Below are 15,855 nucleotides of genomic sequence, written 5' to 3'. Positions count from 1 at the left end.
GGCATGAAATGGAATTTGCCATCTCCAGCGTAAGGCTTGTCCCAGCCCTCACAGGGCTTTTTCCTGACACAGTTTTTATTGCAGATTGTTATGGAAAAGAGGAACAAGCTAAACAGAGTTGTGAATGGCTCAGCATAAACTATCTTCAGCCATGGTGTCCCCTTCCATAGCCTGGGGAATGAATTGAAGTCAACAGAATAGGAAATAGAAGATAATGCTAACGTAGAAAAAGGCCCAGTGCTCACACAGAGAACAGTTGCCAAAGCATCACTCCACTGCAGCCTGCTAAGGAGTCATTTTACCCCTTAATTATTGTAACAGCATTATTTTGAAACTGTGCTCAGAAAAGCATGATCTCACAAACAGAACTGCTTGCATTCGTTTGGGGAGTAATCCCTCAAACCCTGGCTGAGGACATGGGACAAAAAAGCTGTGCAGCCCGTCTTTGTTGGAAATAGCTTCAGGTACATTCATTGCTTCAGTTAGTTGCTTTAGGAGTTATCACTAGTTTTGGGGACAGATGAGAAGGGCACATTGGTATTTGTCTTGGCTGAGGGCCACACGGAGAGGCTCAGGGTCTGCACCTTTGCCTCACTGATGAGTTACAACATCGCAACCTGCTTGAACCTGCAGCCTGGCCCAAAGAGCCAGATTCTGCTTTTAACAGTCTCGTACGTGACCCTGGAATACTTTCTAGAGAAGGTTTCTGGTTAGAGAGCAGATTTCCAGTGCTGAACAAAGCTCTCCAAAGCCAGCCATTGTGTTTCTTGTAAAGGACTTCTCATAAAAATGTCCTGAGTTTTATCATGACCTCTTGATTTTTTGACATGTGCCTGTAATGATTCGGGGGCTTGTCTTGGCTATAGAGAGCTTTAGTCCAGTTATTTAGTGCCATTCATCATGGTTTTACTGCCATACCAGAAAAAGGACTTCAAAACTTACAGAATTCCTTGAAATCTAAAATACGCTACGACGCAGAAGCTGCAAGTTTTGTATTTTCCTCTGTGTAACCCATACAACATCTGAAAGATCCTCTGCAAGTCAGAAGTAGCAAAGAATACATCTGTCTGCGAGTATGACAAATGGAAATTTACAAGGAGGTGAAGCTCCTCTCCTTCCATAGCCCTTTCCTGTCCTGCTCTGCCTGCTCGGTTCCCCACACATCATTCTGTCTCTGACTGCTGCCACCTCTGCTCATACCTTTCTGAGGATGCAGTTGAAGTAAAAGAGCTTTTAGAGCCATACAGGTTATCTGAATAGGAAATTTTACCCCCGAAAATAATACATTTGTTGTGTGTTATTAAGCCATCATTTAGATGTCTTCTTTTACTTACTCCTATAAAAAACACACAATAAATTAAAAATGCAATAAATCAAAGCTCTCAATTTCCCAGTACGACTTTGTTTCAGTAAGGACTTCTTTGGAGCAGCAAATGCCTCTGTCTTTTCCCCCATCCCTATGGTTTTCTAGAATTTCCTACATTATAACAACACCTATAACAGAAGCAACACTGTACACCTGAGGATGTTTGTACAAATTTGCCAGACAGATATACTAATCTCCAAATGACATTTAAAGCTTGTAATCATGTAGCAGCACCTGGGCTGAGTCAGAACAAAGTCTGAAATAAAGAAATTTCCTCTCACACATACAGTCACAAAGGTCCCTCAATATCACTCTACCATGGTTTCTATAAATTCCCAAAACAAAACACTTTTTAGTATGTCCCAGTAACCACTCCCAGTAGCTAGCATTCAGCTGTATTGTGCTTGACCCAAATGGCTTGTGATGCTCTGAATATCAAGTTCATTTTCAACTAAAAAAAAAAAAAGAAATGTATTCATAAAGAGGCTTTCAGTTAACTGCATACTGGGACAATAGCCCGAACTTGTGAAGAAGTCAGGCAGCACACTCCTTGCTACTTCCTATACACCACTATGTCAGCAGTTTTCATACCCTCTTACAGGGTGCTGTATTTCAGAAGCAGCTTTTGTTATTCCAGATTTACCATTCATGGCTTTATCTCAAATTCTTTCTCCTCAATGCAAGGGACAAATTCCACATTTCTTTGCACTTATTAGAAAACTATTCTTCTCAAATTAACAATACCACTTTCTATCACAAAGGCATCTTTATTGGGAAACAATGCAAGACAACTGAACTGTCAGGTTACAAAAGAAAGGGTCAAAACTTTATATTACTATAGAAATGATACAGTGTTTATCAGAATCCTGCCTTTTCTGATTCATTCTCTCTGAAGCTCTTTGGATTCTGTTACAAAATAAAATAACAATGATTTCTAACAGGTAATTGTTTAATCTTTCTTTCATTATAATTTTCTTTTATATTCCTACAAACTGCTGCCAAGCTTATGTAAAAGTCTATTAGTCCAGTAAAGAACTGCACCTGCAAATCAATTTAAAGTGGTCAGTCCTCATGAAAGATTGGGTTTTATCAGGTTTATGCAGGAAAACACAGTCAGCTCATGGTACAGCAACTTTTTCAAGAGTTTTGTTCTAAGATGTTAGTCCTGATGCAATTAATATTCCATACCTTGGGAATTAGGTACAATCTGGCATCCCATGAAGGTCTCTGCATGCTACACAGCAGCAACCTCTTCCAAATCCCTCTAAGCCACAATGAGTAGCAACAGTGCTAAGCTCCAGATCCTGCTTTCCCATGGGTTCTGCAGAGGAATACCACTGTTGATTTCAACAGGTCAGGCTCTAAGGAAAAGCCCATCTAGAGGGAAAAAAGTCTGTCTGTATTCTCAGATATACCTGTGACATCAGGGGACTAAGAGTGGAACAAACAATGTAAATGAGATCTAATCATGCCTGGTGAATCAGCATTGTCAGGGTGCATTGACCATGCCAAATTTTTGATGCATGAGAAGATACAGGACAGATACTAGAAGGGATCTGTCAAATGCCATGTTGCCCCTCTGACCTGTGATGTCTTGTGGTGGCAGAGTCATCCCAAAGCCAAGGAGAGGTTGTCTTTTCTTGGTTCTCTGTGTCTTAAGGCCATCTCCATACAGTCTGAATGCCACTTAGGACCTCACACTTATGCAACATAAAAAGGTTAACATCACTGAAGTCTAGAAAAGTGTTCCACAGAGCAAAAGGAAATCATGAAGCAGAAAGCCAGACAATAGGACAGCCACTGCAAGGCAAGCAGCTGTGGTTGGAGTTTTGGTTGTACAAATATATCCTGTTTCTCAATTACACCATGCTCCTTCCTAATGCTCACTGTATGGAAACAATACATTTGTTGCTCTCAAGTTCTATTTCTGACTTCACTGAATTCATGAAGCAGTTTGAAAACTGTCTTATTTGCACTCTGTTAAGCCAAAGTTAAAGTCCTTAGAAGGTAAAAATGTGTATTGGAGAAGTAAAAGGATGTGACGAAAAAAGGAAAATGTAGGCTGAATCCTGTAAAAAAAAATTTCTTTGGAATGCATAGTAGGCTGAGTTTCCTACAAAAAATGAGAAAAAAAATTACATTGACATTTAACGCCAGACTGGACAAAATCCTGGAAAATACACCATTAGGAACAATTTTGTCCTGTCTGTAGGGCATATGATCTCACCCACACCAGAAAATACTGAGACATTTTGGTGCCTAAATGAAGTTCCCAGAGATACTCAAATATTTCATGGAGCTCAGGAAGCAAAGCAAGCCACATCTTTCAATGTAGAAACAAAATTGCTAACTCCAGCCCAGATTCTGCTCTAATCAACACCAATGTAAAGGATCTGAAGTGAAGTAACTCTGAATTTACTCTGACTCAACATCAGCAAAATAGATTATTTGCTCCCCTGCCGCACATTTTCTGAAGTTTCATTACGTTATGCAAGCAAAGCCTTTTGAAAGTCCGACAGAAATGCTGAGCATCATTGTTTCTTTCTAATAAAAGAAGGGATAAAAAAGCAAGAAAACTGAACTTCATTCTACAGATAAATAAAACAGCACTCCAGGACTTCTTTAGATCAAAAATTTTGTTCGTAATGCAAAATTCTGTTTAAATGCAACACAGTGGCAGCAGCATTCAAAACATCCCTTTTATATTCAACATCAGTAGGACAACAAGAGAAATAAAAAGATTCTTCCCTGGTATTTTAGCAGCATCTTTTTTTTTTGTTTTAATCCGAATACAGCAGCATTTCCATTTTAAATGTACTTCCAAAGCACCTAAAATTTTACTTGCAGAATTTGATCCAGGCTGAAACTCTGGATGGGACTTTTATTTCCTCTGTATTTAGTCAGAATTTATATTAAGATTAAATACAGTTTTTAAAAACATTATGTATTTCAAAACACAATTCAGTATAAACAAATTAATTCACTGTAGTAGCTCTTTAAGAAGAAAGTCATGCTCAGAACCACACCCATTTTAGACTAATGTCACAATCCAATAATCCTATCTCAAGAATAGAAATACTGATGTAATTTTTACTAAGTGTCACTGGCTTCAAAGGACACATAAGGATTTGCAGCCCATGAGGGTCCTGATGCTTTTTTAAGGAAGATTTTGAAATACCAGAAGAATTAAGATATCTGAAGTGGTTGGAAACAGAAATTTAAAAAAAAAGACAGCTAAGTATGAAGGCTACTCTCTCCATCATTTGCCTTCTTCAAGTTACATCTCCTCTATTCCAGCAGCTTATGACTCCCTGCTTGCTCTGCACCACTTGAGACTTTGCTGGGAGGGATGGTCTCCTCAGAGCTACTGATTCTGCACTTTAGGACCAGTAATGCTTATTGCTGATTCTTCCTTGCTAATGTTTCACTGAAATGGTTGATGTTAACTTAAGTAGCAAACTTTGCTAAGCAGGTCTCCTTCAGTGGGGGTCCTTAAGGAAAATCTCACAAAAAGCTATGCTGATAGATCTGTCAGGGCAGCAGCCTTTAGCAAGGCTGCAGTGGGAACTTCTGTGAGCAAGGTGAAGGCAACCATGGGAAATGGGATCCTCTCTTAAGAATATACAGAATCTAAGTCTGCAGCTTTTCTTTACCTTTTTCAGATAAGTACCTGCTAGCTTGGGTTCCCTACCAGTCAGACCTGGTGGCCCATGCTTTGAGGAAAGATTCAAGTAGTACAGGCTGCATCTAATTAAGAGAGTAGGAATCTGAGTAATGCCCTTTATAAACTGAGAGCAACAGAGGACATATATTGCATCAGTTAGGTTTCAGTCCTGAATTTGTCTTATATTTTAACTCCTATTTAAATACAGAATGAGAAAGATGGCTCACCTTCTATAAAATATATGCTACAAAACCTTTAACATAATTTCACTGTCTGAATTCCCTTGTCCTGAACATCTTCCCAAAAAATAACACTTCCTTGTCTTACTTATCTGTATTTCAAATCTAAATCCAAGAATTTGACTCTGTATTGTACCACAGTATGTGAAGGTATCCCGTAGTTCTGGGAAGCAGAGACTGAACATGGGCCCAAGCAGTCATAGGATTCAGTTTCACAAGTCAAAGTCAAGCTGAAAAGGATGAAGCTGAGAAACTTTGCACTTCAATTAATCTTTTGGTGGATGCCTATAAAAAACTGGAGAGAACTAGTGTGAAACACTAGTGTAAAGCAGCTCCTATATAAGTTGTTCTGGTAAAGAAACCACAACAAAGCACAGTTTAAATGGATTAAAAGCAACCTGAATGTTGGATCTTAAAAAAAAAATACATCCTCAAGAAAACAAAATTTTCACAATTATATATTCTTGATGCTACATTTTTAACATTAGCATTAATGATCTGGAAGAAAAGCAATCAGAGCAATTCACCACTGGAACAGCTTATGGAGAACCTGCTTTTCTCAAACTTAATTAACTTCAGACTAGTTTTTTTCTCATAAATACACTTAGTTCAAACTAAAACTATATGAAAGCTGTCCTATGACCTATGCTACAGCAGATAGCAGACTACATAGTCAGTGTTCTCTGCTGACTTTATTATTGCTGAATCAGTGAGCCTATGACATGACATGCAATCCCTCACTAGCAACATTTAACAATGCTGTGCTCTTCTGTTACCTCCATGAGGCTTCTGTTCCTTTCATATGCCTCTCTTGCAATGTCTTTATATGTGCACAAATATACTGGATTACTAACCTAGCCCGCAGCTTGTCTTTGTCTAGGATGAGGATTGCCCTGTCATGTGTCTACATGAGCACAGCAAAGTCACTGAAGTTTTGCATCCAACAACAGGAAGATGTGACAAAACAGCCTTGAAGAGCTAACTTGCAGGTGAAGAAGACGGCTTGGTGTTGGACAGAAGCAGATGCCCCTCCCTTGCCTCTCCCCAAAAATTGGCCTTTAAGAAAATAATTTTAGGCTAAAGAGGATGAAAGAATTAAAATACTATTTTTGCAATTTTTTCAACGTCTGGGTTTTTTTCAGTTACAAATTGCAGGCAGAGCTGAAAAGAACATGTACAGGTACAAAAGGATGAAATTGCTTGGAAGAATTGCAAAAGAGTCTGTAACTGTTTTCTTCCTGGAAGTCTCTTGACCATCTCAGATCTTCCCTGTTCCCAGCAAGGCTCTTCTCAGTTACATTTTCTCCCTATGGGCAGAAAAATATGCTGATCTTATTCTTCCAAGCAGAAAGCAGAAAGCCTCACTTCAGCTGTCAGACAAAATAATGGCTATTGGTCAGTGCCTCCAGTTGCACAAAAACCTTTCCCAAAAGCTTCTATTTCCTGCAGTCAACTGGAACTACTCTCACCAAAGCCCCTAATGATTTTTCTTAGCCAGTCTCGGAACCAAGACTGTCTTTGTTCCCCTTGAACCCATGGGTTATCTTTGACTGCCAGCCACATTTTTTGAAACACAACTTGGGTTCAATGACTCCATCTTTCCCAAGGGTCTCCTCTTACTTTTACTTCTCTAACTGTTTCGCCAAGCAAATCCTTCGAGAAAGAGATTCTCTACATGACCCCAAAACGCTATGACCTAATGTTCTTTCATTCTTTGTCCCCTACATTTTAGTATTGTCTCACCTGCAAAGTCAAATTGATCCCTTAATATGCAAACAACTTGCAGATCTCCTTTGGATCTGTCTCTTTAAAATCTTCAGCACAAAATCACAAAGGCTTTCTCTAAGACTTCATCACAGACAACACAGACCCGTCACTCCACTCTCAACATTCTCCTTGTCTTGATGAGTTGCTCCTTATTCTTCTGTTCCCTACACCCAGTAAACACTTATCCTGAGCACCCTGTAGGTGGTAGAAACTATTATGGTCTCTATTGGCACAGAACACTTGGAGAAGAATTCTCCAGCACTTTCATGTATTGCTGAGAGCTTTTTTCATAAGGACACTTTTTTTTCTGAGACAAAATTGGAAGTTGGTAGGATCTGTGTCCCCTTTTTCTCAAATAACCAAATGCTCCTTTCATCACCCAATATTTCAAGAGCCCTCCAGATTTTCTAACCAGCAATTCAAGGACCATTGTTTCAGGAGTTTCAGCAGTCCCATGAGACACAAGGGAAACAAGATAGAGAAATACAGAGAGGAAAAGTAAACACTGCTGAAAACTTTGCTCAGTTACTGAAGGGAGTAGCAGAACTTGTGCTTTGCTAGAGTGCAATCAAAAAGTAGTAAAAATGACAGTACAAACCACATGGCTACCCCATAATCATGGAGAGGGTTCACTTCTCACGTAACAGTCAGAATCAGGGGCCATAATGTAAGGTTCAGAGAGATGTCTACACCAGCAGGTTGTTTCATGCTCTGTTCCCAGGGATCCACACTCTAAGCTTGGTTTAGCTGTCCCATGCAGCCAAAGGGAGTTCTGAGATAGTGAAGATTTTATTCCTGGATACTGACCATTTTAATGAAAAGCTTCACCTTGCCAGTGTAATACTCTTTAAATTGACCATCCTTGCAATAGTTTAGTCTTTTGATCCACTGCTGCCCATAAAATTGGCTAACCTTTAAGTTCATTATGTTCTTAAAAATACTGCTATGTTCTTAAAATCGTTGCTCTGAATTCAGAGAGTGAAACTATTCACCAAATTATTATGCCATCTGAGCTGCCTACATGTAAATTTCTGGTTTCTCCATTTAAGTAGAATTGACTTGCCATAGCACAATGAAAAGAAGATCAATAATTACAGACTCCAATTTGCTATAGATTTGTTAAACTTCACTTCCCGCTGTCATGTCCTCAATAGTTACGGTCAAAGATACATCCTCACAATCTGTTCTAGCTACCTTATATATGCCTCAGTCTTCCAAACATGCAAAGGAAACCAGCAAGAAACACTGCACTTACTGTTACCAGTGAAGACTGTACCCATCTACATGAATGTGCCCTCAAGAGGTTACAGATAGCATAACTTTAACCTCAGTTGTCAGTTCTTCAAAGCAATACAACAGAGATGTCCAGGAAGCATGTTCTGAGACACTATAGCAGCAGTGTGCCAGCTGTGGACTGCAGACCACTGACAGCCACTGCAGAAAAGGCTGACCTTGCGGGGGGGCTGGCTACTTCTTGTTGTCCATCAGCAAATTGCCTTAGAAAAAGCTAAAAGCACTGTTTTTCAGGTAAGCAACTGCTGTAATGGCTGCAGAGCTGCCACACGATCATACATATGGAAAGGAAGCAGTTTCCATAATTGCAAGTGGGAGAAAAAGTCTATGATGAAAACTTTCTAGTAGGAACAGAAACTCAACATGCATCATCCCAAAGTCCTCTTAAAATACATGCATGCTTTGTAGGAAGGATCATCTGATACAAATACTGACGAAGTATGTAAAATCAAGCAATATTCAAAGAGCCCTTCTGACTCTGCATGGATCTGAAATTTCTTGCATGTTCTGCCATTCAATTTTTATGAGAAGAGCAGATTTATGCTATAAGCACTCATGAATAATTTATTTCCATGAGCTGCCACATGCAAGTTGGGGAAATTCCAGCCATAGAACCTTGGCACTGTTTAGCTAACACAAGGTATACTACTTTTATACAGGTGTTATTCCACTGACCTACTTGGAGTTATTCCTCCCTCACACTGCTAGAAGAAAAGGATTAGGTGGTTTTCTACCACCTCTGGTAAGCAAACCTCTCTGCCACCTCTTCAAAGAAATAAAAACGCTTTTAGTGTCAGAGTAAGTCAGTTTTAGCAACCCTTTGTGCTTTAGCTCACAAGAGCTTCAGTGGTTTGTACATCTGCCACTCTTGGGCCTCCCATAATACTCCACTGTCCATTGGCTTACATTCTCCTCAAGTCCATGTTTTTAAATAATGTTGAGAAAATTACTTGGATCCTAAACTATAGGAACACCACTAAAGCCATAAACTAGCAACACTAAGCCTGTCTTTATGCTGGTCTCTAACTTCAAGAGAAATACGGTTTATTCTGACACTCATCCTCTACAACCGGAGCAGGAGCCACAGTAGGGTATTGTTGCAGATGACTCAGACAAAAAGAAAGTGAAACTGTCTAGCCATCTCCTTGTCCTAACACCGAGGATGAATTAACAGCATCACTCAGTGGCTACTTACTTACCCAGGTTTTTCTTCACATAAAGAAAGGTGGGAGCTCTTTTCCTCAATTGAAAATAATATTTATGAGGGGTTTATTTGATTAGATCTCTTAGTGGAGGCCAATTAAAATGGCGATCACTATACTGCCACTGAGCCATAGTCAAAGCACGTATAGTGGTATAGAGCTAAACCTACAACTGCAATACTGGGAACAAAGAGCTGGCATTCCCTGATTGTAAATAAGGTGAACAGCTCATGGCTGTCTTGACATAAAAAAACATAATAATTATACTACCTAAGTTAAGACATCTGAGTAAATGTAGTCATGTCATTTAAACAATTAACCTATACTGATTTATGCAGCTAAGGATCTGATGAAGGATGTAAGGGGCTGATCTTTACCTTAATATGTCGCTTCAGTTTATCCACATTATTGGCTTTCACCACTTGGCCTCTCCCTCATGTCCCCGCAGTTGGGTTTTAAGCAGGTTAAGAAGTGATGGGTTATCACTTTGGTCATTTCTTACACACTTCCAGCAGTGCTGCATGAAATGCGAGACAACCAGAAAAGCCAGTAGAGGGGAAAATTAGACATGGTGTGTGACTGATTTCTGAACTGTAAGCAAAGTTGTTGGCAATTTTCATTTCATATCACAAGTTCACATTTCATTGAATTGTCCCATACTGAGGACAAGCACTACCTGCTTACAGCCTTCCAGGCCAAATGGGATGCTGCCTGGTCAGCTTGGACAAGCTCCACGGGTGGCCATGGTGTATTCAGAAGGGACTTCTCTCCTCATGGTGCAGGAGCCACCAATCCTGCCTGACAGCAGGGTGCACACCTTCAGCCCATATCAGTTTCATGGGGGAGTGGGATTCCTCCCGCATCACACACAACTGGAGCTGCAGTGTTTGCTGGGGTGGCTGTAACCAAACAGCTGTAAGATCTCCTGCCAGCCCTACTCCACAGGCATGCAGGAGAGCATGGTCACGAGAAAGGGGCCAAACACAAATGAAAAACAGATGAGCTGAGAGAGCAGCTGGAAAGAGAGGGGTGGCTAAAACCTGTGATGACTCTAAGTGAAAATAGTCAGACCAAGCAGGCTTGCAGATTGTCACTGAACTGAAAATCTCCTCCACCCCTGGCTGCCCGGCTGGAAATGTATAATGGAGCAGGCTTCAAGAAGCCACATCTCCCGACAGAGTTAACTCTCCAGCAGCTGCTGCACTTTCAAATTGTCAGCCAGATTAAACACAGGAATGCCTGAGGGTCGCAAAGCTGAAGGAAGGCTGAAGTGACAGGGTCAACTTGCTCTAAAGTGCAGAAACTACTCAAAGTTGGAGGCAGAACTCCCCGAGCCAGGAGGGAGTTATGTTGGCATTGCCTGGCTAGAGGCTGGGCACAGGGCCCTTTCCCTGCCTCAGGTGTCCCCCATCAAGCTGGACAAGTAGTGGGGTTTTGTCTTGTGTTTCCTTAGAGCTGCAGATGTGGGATGTATCCAGACTGGCTTCCAGGGCAAGCTTCTGTTTGGAGGGGAGAAAGGTGAGGTGTCCACTGCAGCCCACTCCACATCTGGCTGGTCCTGGCAGGGTACCCAAAACGCTGGCTCCTGTGTTCCCTCAGCACCCAAAGCTCAGGGAAAGTGCATGATAGCACTGGAGCACTTGCAGCAGGCAAAAGTGAGTGCCACTGAGCTACCTGTCACTGATGGCAAGACAGTGATGGTTTACTGGGAAAACTGCCCTATGAAAACCTGTTCAAGGATCCTGTTTATTGTCTCATACCTTTCAAATACTCCACAGTAACAAAGACGCCATACAATTACAAGCTAGCAAAAGGCAGGGAAGTAATTCTCCCACACACTGTCTAGCCCATGGAGTCAACAAATGTATGACATCAGCAGCAGGCAGTGTGGGTCAGCCAGCCCCTCCCGGGAGATGGTGGGCCATCTCCACCAGAGATAAACAATCCACACTTCAAACATGGGCCATAAACTTGTTGCCAGATACCCACAGGTGCAGAAAGCCGAGCTGGAGGGAACTTTGCCAGTGATGGGGATAGGAAGCTGAAAGAGAACTTTTTCTCACGTAGCACAGCCTCTCCTCTTCCAAACCACAATACTGCATGGGGATCTGTAGCCTCCATGCTTCTCCAGGTAGCTCCATCCCAGCTAAGCTCTGCTGGAAACTGCAACCCACAAAACCACTGTAAAGATGCTGGACCACAGAAGTTGACTTGTCACGCAACTCTCAAAAGTCACATAATGACCAGACAGGGACTTGAGCACAAGAGAGTGACCACAGACCACTGTATCTTTGCGCCACATTCAGGCATCCAGATAACCACCAGAGTCATCAAGGGACCCAACTGGTCTCCCTTTTTAGCCGAAAGTTTGATTCATTCCCTCCTCATCCAAAGCGCTTGGGGAGTCTCCACATGTACAAACCACCAACCTGGATGCTCCCACCCCCTCCCTGCATAAGCACTTACCCCCCAGGAACTGGATGCCTCCTGCCACCCTGCCCACGGTTCTGGAGATGAGCTCAGACACGCAGCAGCCCATGAGCGCTGTCAGGGCCACCAAGAGAAGCAGCCCACAGCCCAGGCCCGTGACCACCGTGCAGATCCTCCACTCAGCGCTTGGGATGGCCTGGAAGGAAGCGTAGCGGCCACACTGCTCCACCATCACGGTCATCTGGCGGCTCTCGTCCCGCACTGGGTAGGAACACCTCCGGAAAGTGCCAAAGGAAACAGACTTCTCCAGCTGAGACCCCAAGAGCCAGTAGGGCATGAAGAAGCCAACACAGGAGGCAGCGGCACAGAGGAAGGAGAGGAAGGCCCAGACGACGCCGGCAGAGGTGAGGCTGGAGGCCATCTTTCTATCTGCTCCAAGACCCCTCACGATGCAAAGACACAAAGGTAACTGTATTTTAGAGGACGTTTGTGGATAATCCAGAGTCTCTCAGCCTTGACAAATCCTCACACAGGGAGAAGGTTGGATCCTAGTAACCAGAGAGATATTTCCTTCCATTATGAGGTCAAAGGACTCTAATTAAATAGCAAAACACAAAAAAAAAAAAAAAAAAAAAAAGGAGAAAAAACCAAGTTCAGTAATACTGACTTTAGAAAAACATATTTGTTTGCCAGAGTGTTTTTCCTTCCTACGGAACTTTTGAATAAGACATGTCACTTTTCTGTCCCATCCTTGCAAGCAGACCCTACAATCATTGCCAGTGATACCAGCTGCCACAGTTGGTGTGACAGTGGTGGTGGCCAGCCCGGCTGGCACACGCTGCTGTGCACATCCAGGAACACTCTGCAGCCACCTTCAGTGGCTTCCCGTGTACTTGGCTATGCACTTTTCCCCACTGTGCATCCTGATTTTTCCTGTGCCAATAGAAAAAAAATTACGAGGTCTTGTTTATCCATGGCTAGCTGGACCTTCCTTTTGCAATTTCTGGAGAATGTGCTTCACATATACATGTACATTCACATGTACATGGCCCCACAGCTTCAGTGCAAAACCATTCACAGTGCCTAAGGCAGGTCCAGATCAGACACTTGTGACAATGGTAAAACTCATTAACACAACCACAAAAGAAGGGTTATGAGAAAATATTTTTGCCAGCACTCCAACTTATTTGGCATCTCTGTGCAAAAGAAGCCTTTTATCACTTGATGTTCAGCAGTGCCAAGAACCCGAACTCTAGGTGGGCTTCTGGTATGTGAAGACATTGCCACATCTTTTGGATTCACCCCTACACAACCTCAAGCAGCACGTAATTAAAACACGGAGGTCTCTTAATATTCCTGCTTGAATTCAACTCACCTCTTCCCAACTCAAACCTAGAAGCTATAACTCCTCTGCATCCTCTCAGACAACTCCCAGTCTCTAAGCTCAGTATCAGTGCGACCAAGTGCATTTGCCTGTTATAGAAACCTACATGCTGTTTCCAGATGTCAGGGGTGTATTTCTTATTAAATTCATACTAGATCATTATTCCAACTGCATTTGTAAATTTATGATCATTTCTAACAGTTGCTGCCAAATTAATTCTGATAGCTATTTACAGGGCCTTTTTCTTCTAAGCATGATTAGATGCCAATCAGTGAATTCAATTCAAGAACAGGTAATAAAATGAATACTACTTCAGCACAAGGAGGGAATGTAGATAAAGTTTGGAAGTGAAATTAACCATGTGCACCGAAAGTTTTGTTTACTTTTAAAACACTAAGAAAAAGAAGTGTCTTCCACAATATTAAAAAGGCCTTGTGTTGCTACTGCAGAGGAATATATCTACCCATAGCTGAGCCAGAGAAACACCTTTCAATCTGCAAAACGTCAAACCCCTGAGGATAAAAACATGGGAGAGAGACATGGAGGGCTGCCATGCCTCCAGAGGCACCATCTAGAGGATTTGTCTGTGGCTTGGTGTGGCACCAAAAGTCTAAGCCAAAGTGGGTCACAGCACTTAGGGGATTCATTTCCTGAATCTGGGGAGGAGGTAAGGCTGGAAACAGGAGACAACATGGTAGGACCCTGCAAACCTGCGGGCTCCAGCGGGACAGCAGCCTTGCCTCCTCGGAGCCTGTCAGCTCACATCCCGGGCGCTCTCCCGGGAGGCAGACTCGCCCCTCCGGCCTCGAAACCCCGCTCCCTCACCTCCGACGGTAGGAGGGGGCGGCGGAGAGATACGGCTTCCCCCGAGGGAAGGCGGCGGCCGGGAACCAAAACTCGCCGGGGTGATGCCAGGGGAAGGCTGCTGGGCGAGAGGGCGCAGCGCCCGCGGGGCTGGCAGGGTGCGGGGTAGGGGGACCGGGGAAAGGTGGACTGGGGTGCAGGGGCTCGGGGAAGGGAAGATACTGTGAGGACTGGGGGTCTGGGAGGAAAAGACTGGGAGGGAAAGGGAGTCCGAGAGAGAAAGGGGAATCCGGTCGGGGAAGGGCTGGAAAGGAAGAGGTGCAGGGGATCCGGGGGTCCAGGAGGACGGAGGGCTAGGAAACAGGGGGGCCGAGAAGGGAGAGCGGTCCGGGGTGGAATGGAGATACGGGAAGGACGGGGGCCCGGGAGGGGAAGGATGCGGGAAGACAAGACGATGAGAGGGCTGGGGATCCGTGAAGGGGAGTCTGGAGGGTCCAGTGTAACGGGCAAGGGATGCGGCCAGGCTAGGTGTTGGAGCGGGGAAAAGGAACCCTGGGGGGGAAGACAGTCCGGGGATGCCCGTGATGTGGTCGTGCAGGGTGGGAAGGAATCGCGGAGGGGAAGAAGGTTCTGAGGGCACGGGAATCTGGAGTCCTGCAGGGGATGGAACGTACAGGGAAAGAAAGAGGGCAGGGGTTCGAGAAAGGAAGGGGTTGCAGGGGGTCCGGGAAGAGTAGGGGATGCAGGAGAGCTGGGGTCTGGAAGAAGCACGAGCGGCGAGGAGTTTGGGAGTGTCAGGATGGGGCTGGGCACGGTGCCGGGGAGTGAAAGGCTACTTACGGACACGCCGGGCGTGGAGGCTGCCCGCCGCGTCTGCCGGGAGCACATGGGCACGGAACCGGGGCGCAGGGCTGGCGGGCGGCGGCCGCCCCAAGCGACTCTCCCCGCGGTCCCACCGCTGAAGCGTCGCGGGAGCTCCGAGGCGGGCGGGACCGGGACCCTCCCCAGCTCGGCCCGTCCTTCCCTGCCTTCCTCCGCACGTTCCTCTCTCCCCCCTCTTGATTCCTCGGGAGCCAACGCACTCCGCCGCTTCTCCTCCCCCTTCCCCCGCCGCCGCCTCCCCGGGCGGGATCCGCCGCGGTCGGCGCAGTTGCGGGGCCGCGGACGGGGCCGGGGCGAGGAGCCGGGCGGCGGCGGGGGGAGCGGCGAACGGGGGATGGGGGCGCCGCCCCGAGCCTTCACGGGGCGGAGCGGTGGTCCCGGCTCCCCGGGGTAGGAGCGGGGGTGGGTCCCGGCTTCCCGAGCCCGCCCGAGACTGGGGCGGAGGGGTCGCAATTCCCGGGAGCAGGAGCCGCCGGGTCCCGGGTCCCCGAGCCCGGCAGCGGACTTCGCACCGCAGTGAAGCCGGGAACGGAGGGGAGGAAAGGGCAGGAGAGGAGAGGAGGAAAAAGCCGGCGAAGGAGTATTAGAAGGAAGGGAGCAAGACTGTAGCCCTTACATGGGAAAATACGGGCTAATATCCTGATGGTGTGCGTGTGATAAAACCTGTGTGTCTGTCTCTGCATGCGAACTGCTGATCCAGCATTTTGATCGCAACAGTTCGGGAGTTGGTCTACAGCGAGGGTAAGTGTGACCACAGTACCAAGCAGCTCATCCCGGCGGTGTTAGGTCAAGCGAAGAGACAGAAGCTCCAGCTCTTTCCCAGA

The 15,855-nt window shown here is 44.9% G+C and overlaps 1 protein-coding gene across 3 annotated transcripts in view; it reads right to left on the bottom strand.

Moving 5' to 3' along the window:
* LHFPL6 (LHFPL tetraspan subfamily member 6) overlaps positions 1-15,380 on the bottom strand; it is a 150,320-nt gene extending 134,940 nt beyond the window's left edge. The window contains exons 1-2 of one of the 3 annotated variants that reach the window (XM_071571033.1): positions 14,990-15,380; positions 11,998-12,555 (exon numbers count right to left, since the gene is read on the bottom strand). In XM_071571033.1, coding sequence (XP_071427134.1) covers positions 11,998-12,382 — 385 coding nt within the window. In that variant the 5' untranslated portion in view covers positions 12,383-12,555; positions 14,990-15,380. The remainder of the gene's footprint in view (positions 1-11,997; positions 12,556-14,989) is intronic. The other 2 variants (XM_071571014.1, XM_071571024.1) reach the window with 2 other exon arrangements.
* Positions 15,381-15,855: the final 475 nt, after the last annotated feature.

Source organism: Pithys albifrons, chromosome 1, assembly GCF_047495875.1.
Source record: "Pithys albifrons albifrons isolate INPA30051 chromosome 1, PitAlb_v1, whole genome shotgun sequence".
Lineage (NCBI taxonomy): Eukaryota > Metazoa > Chordata > Aves > Passeriformes > Thamnophilidae > Pithys > Pithys albifrons.
Note: the sequence above shows the minus strand (reverse complement) of the source record. Positions and strands in the feature narration are given on the sequence as shown.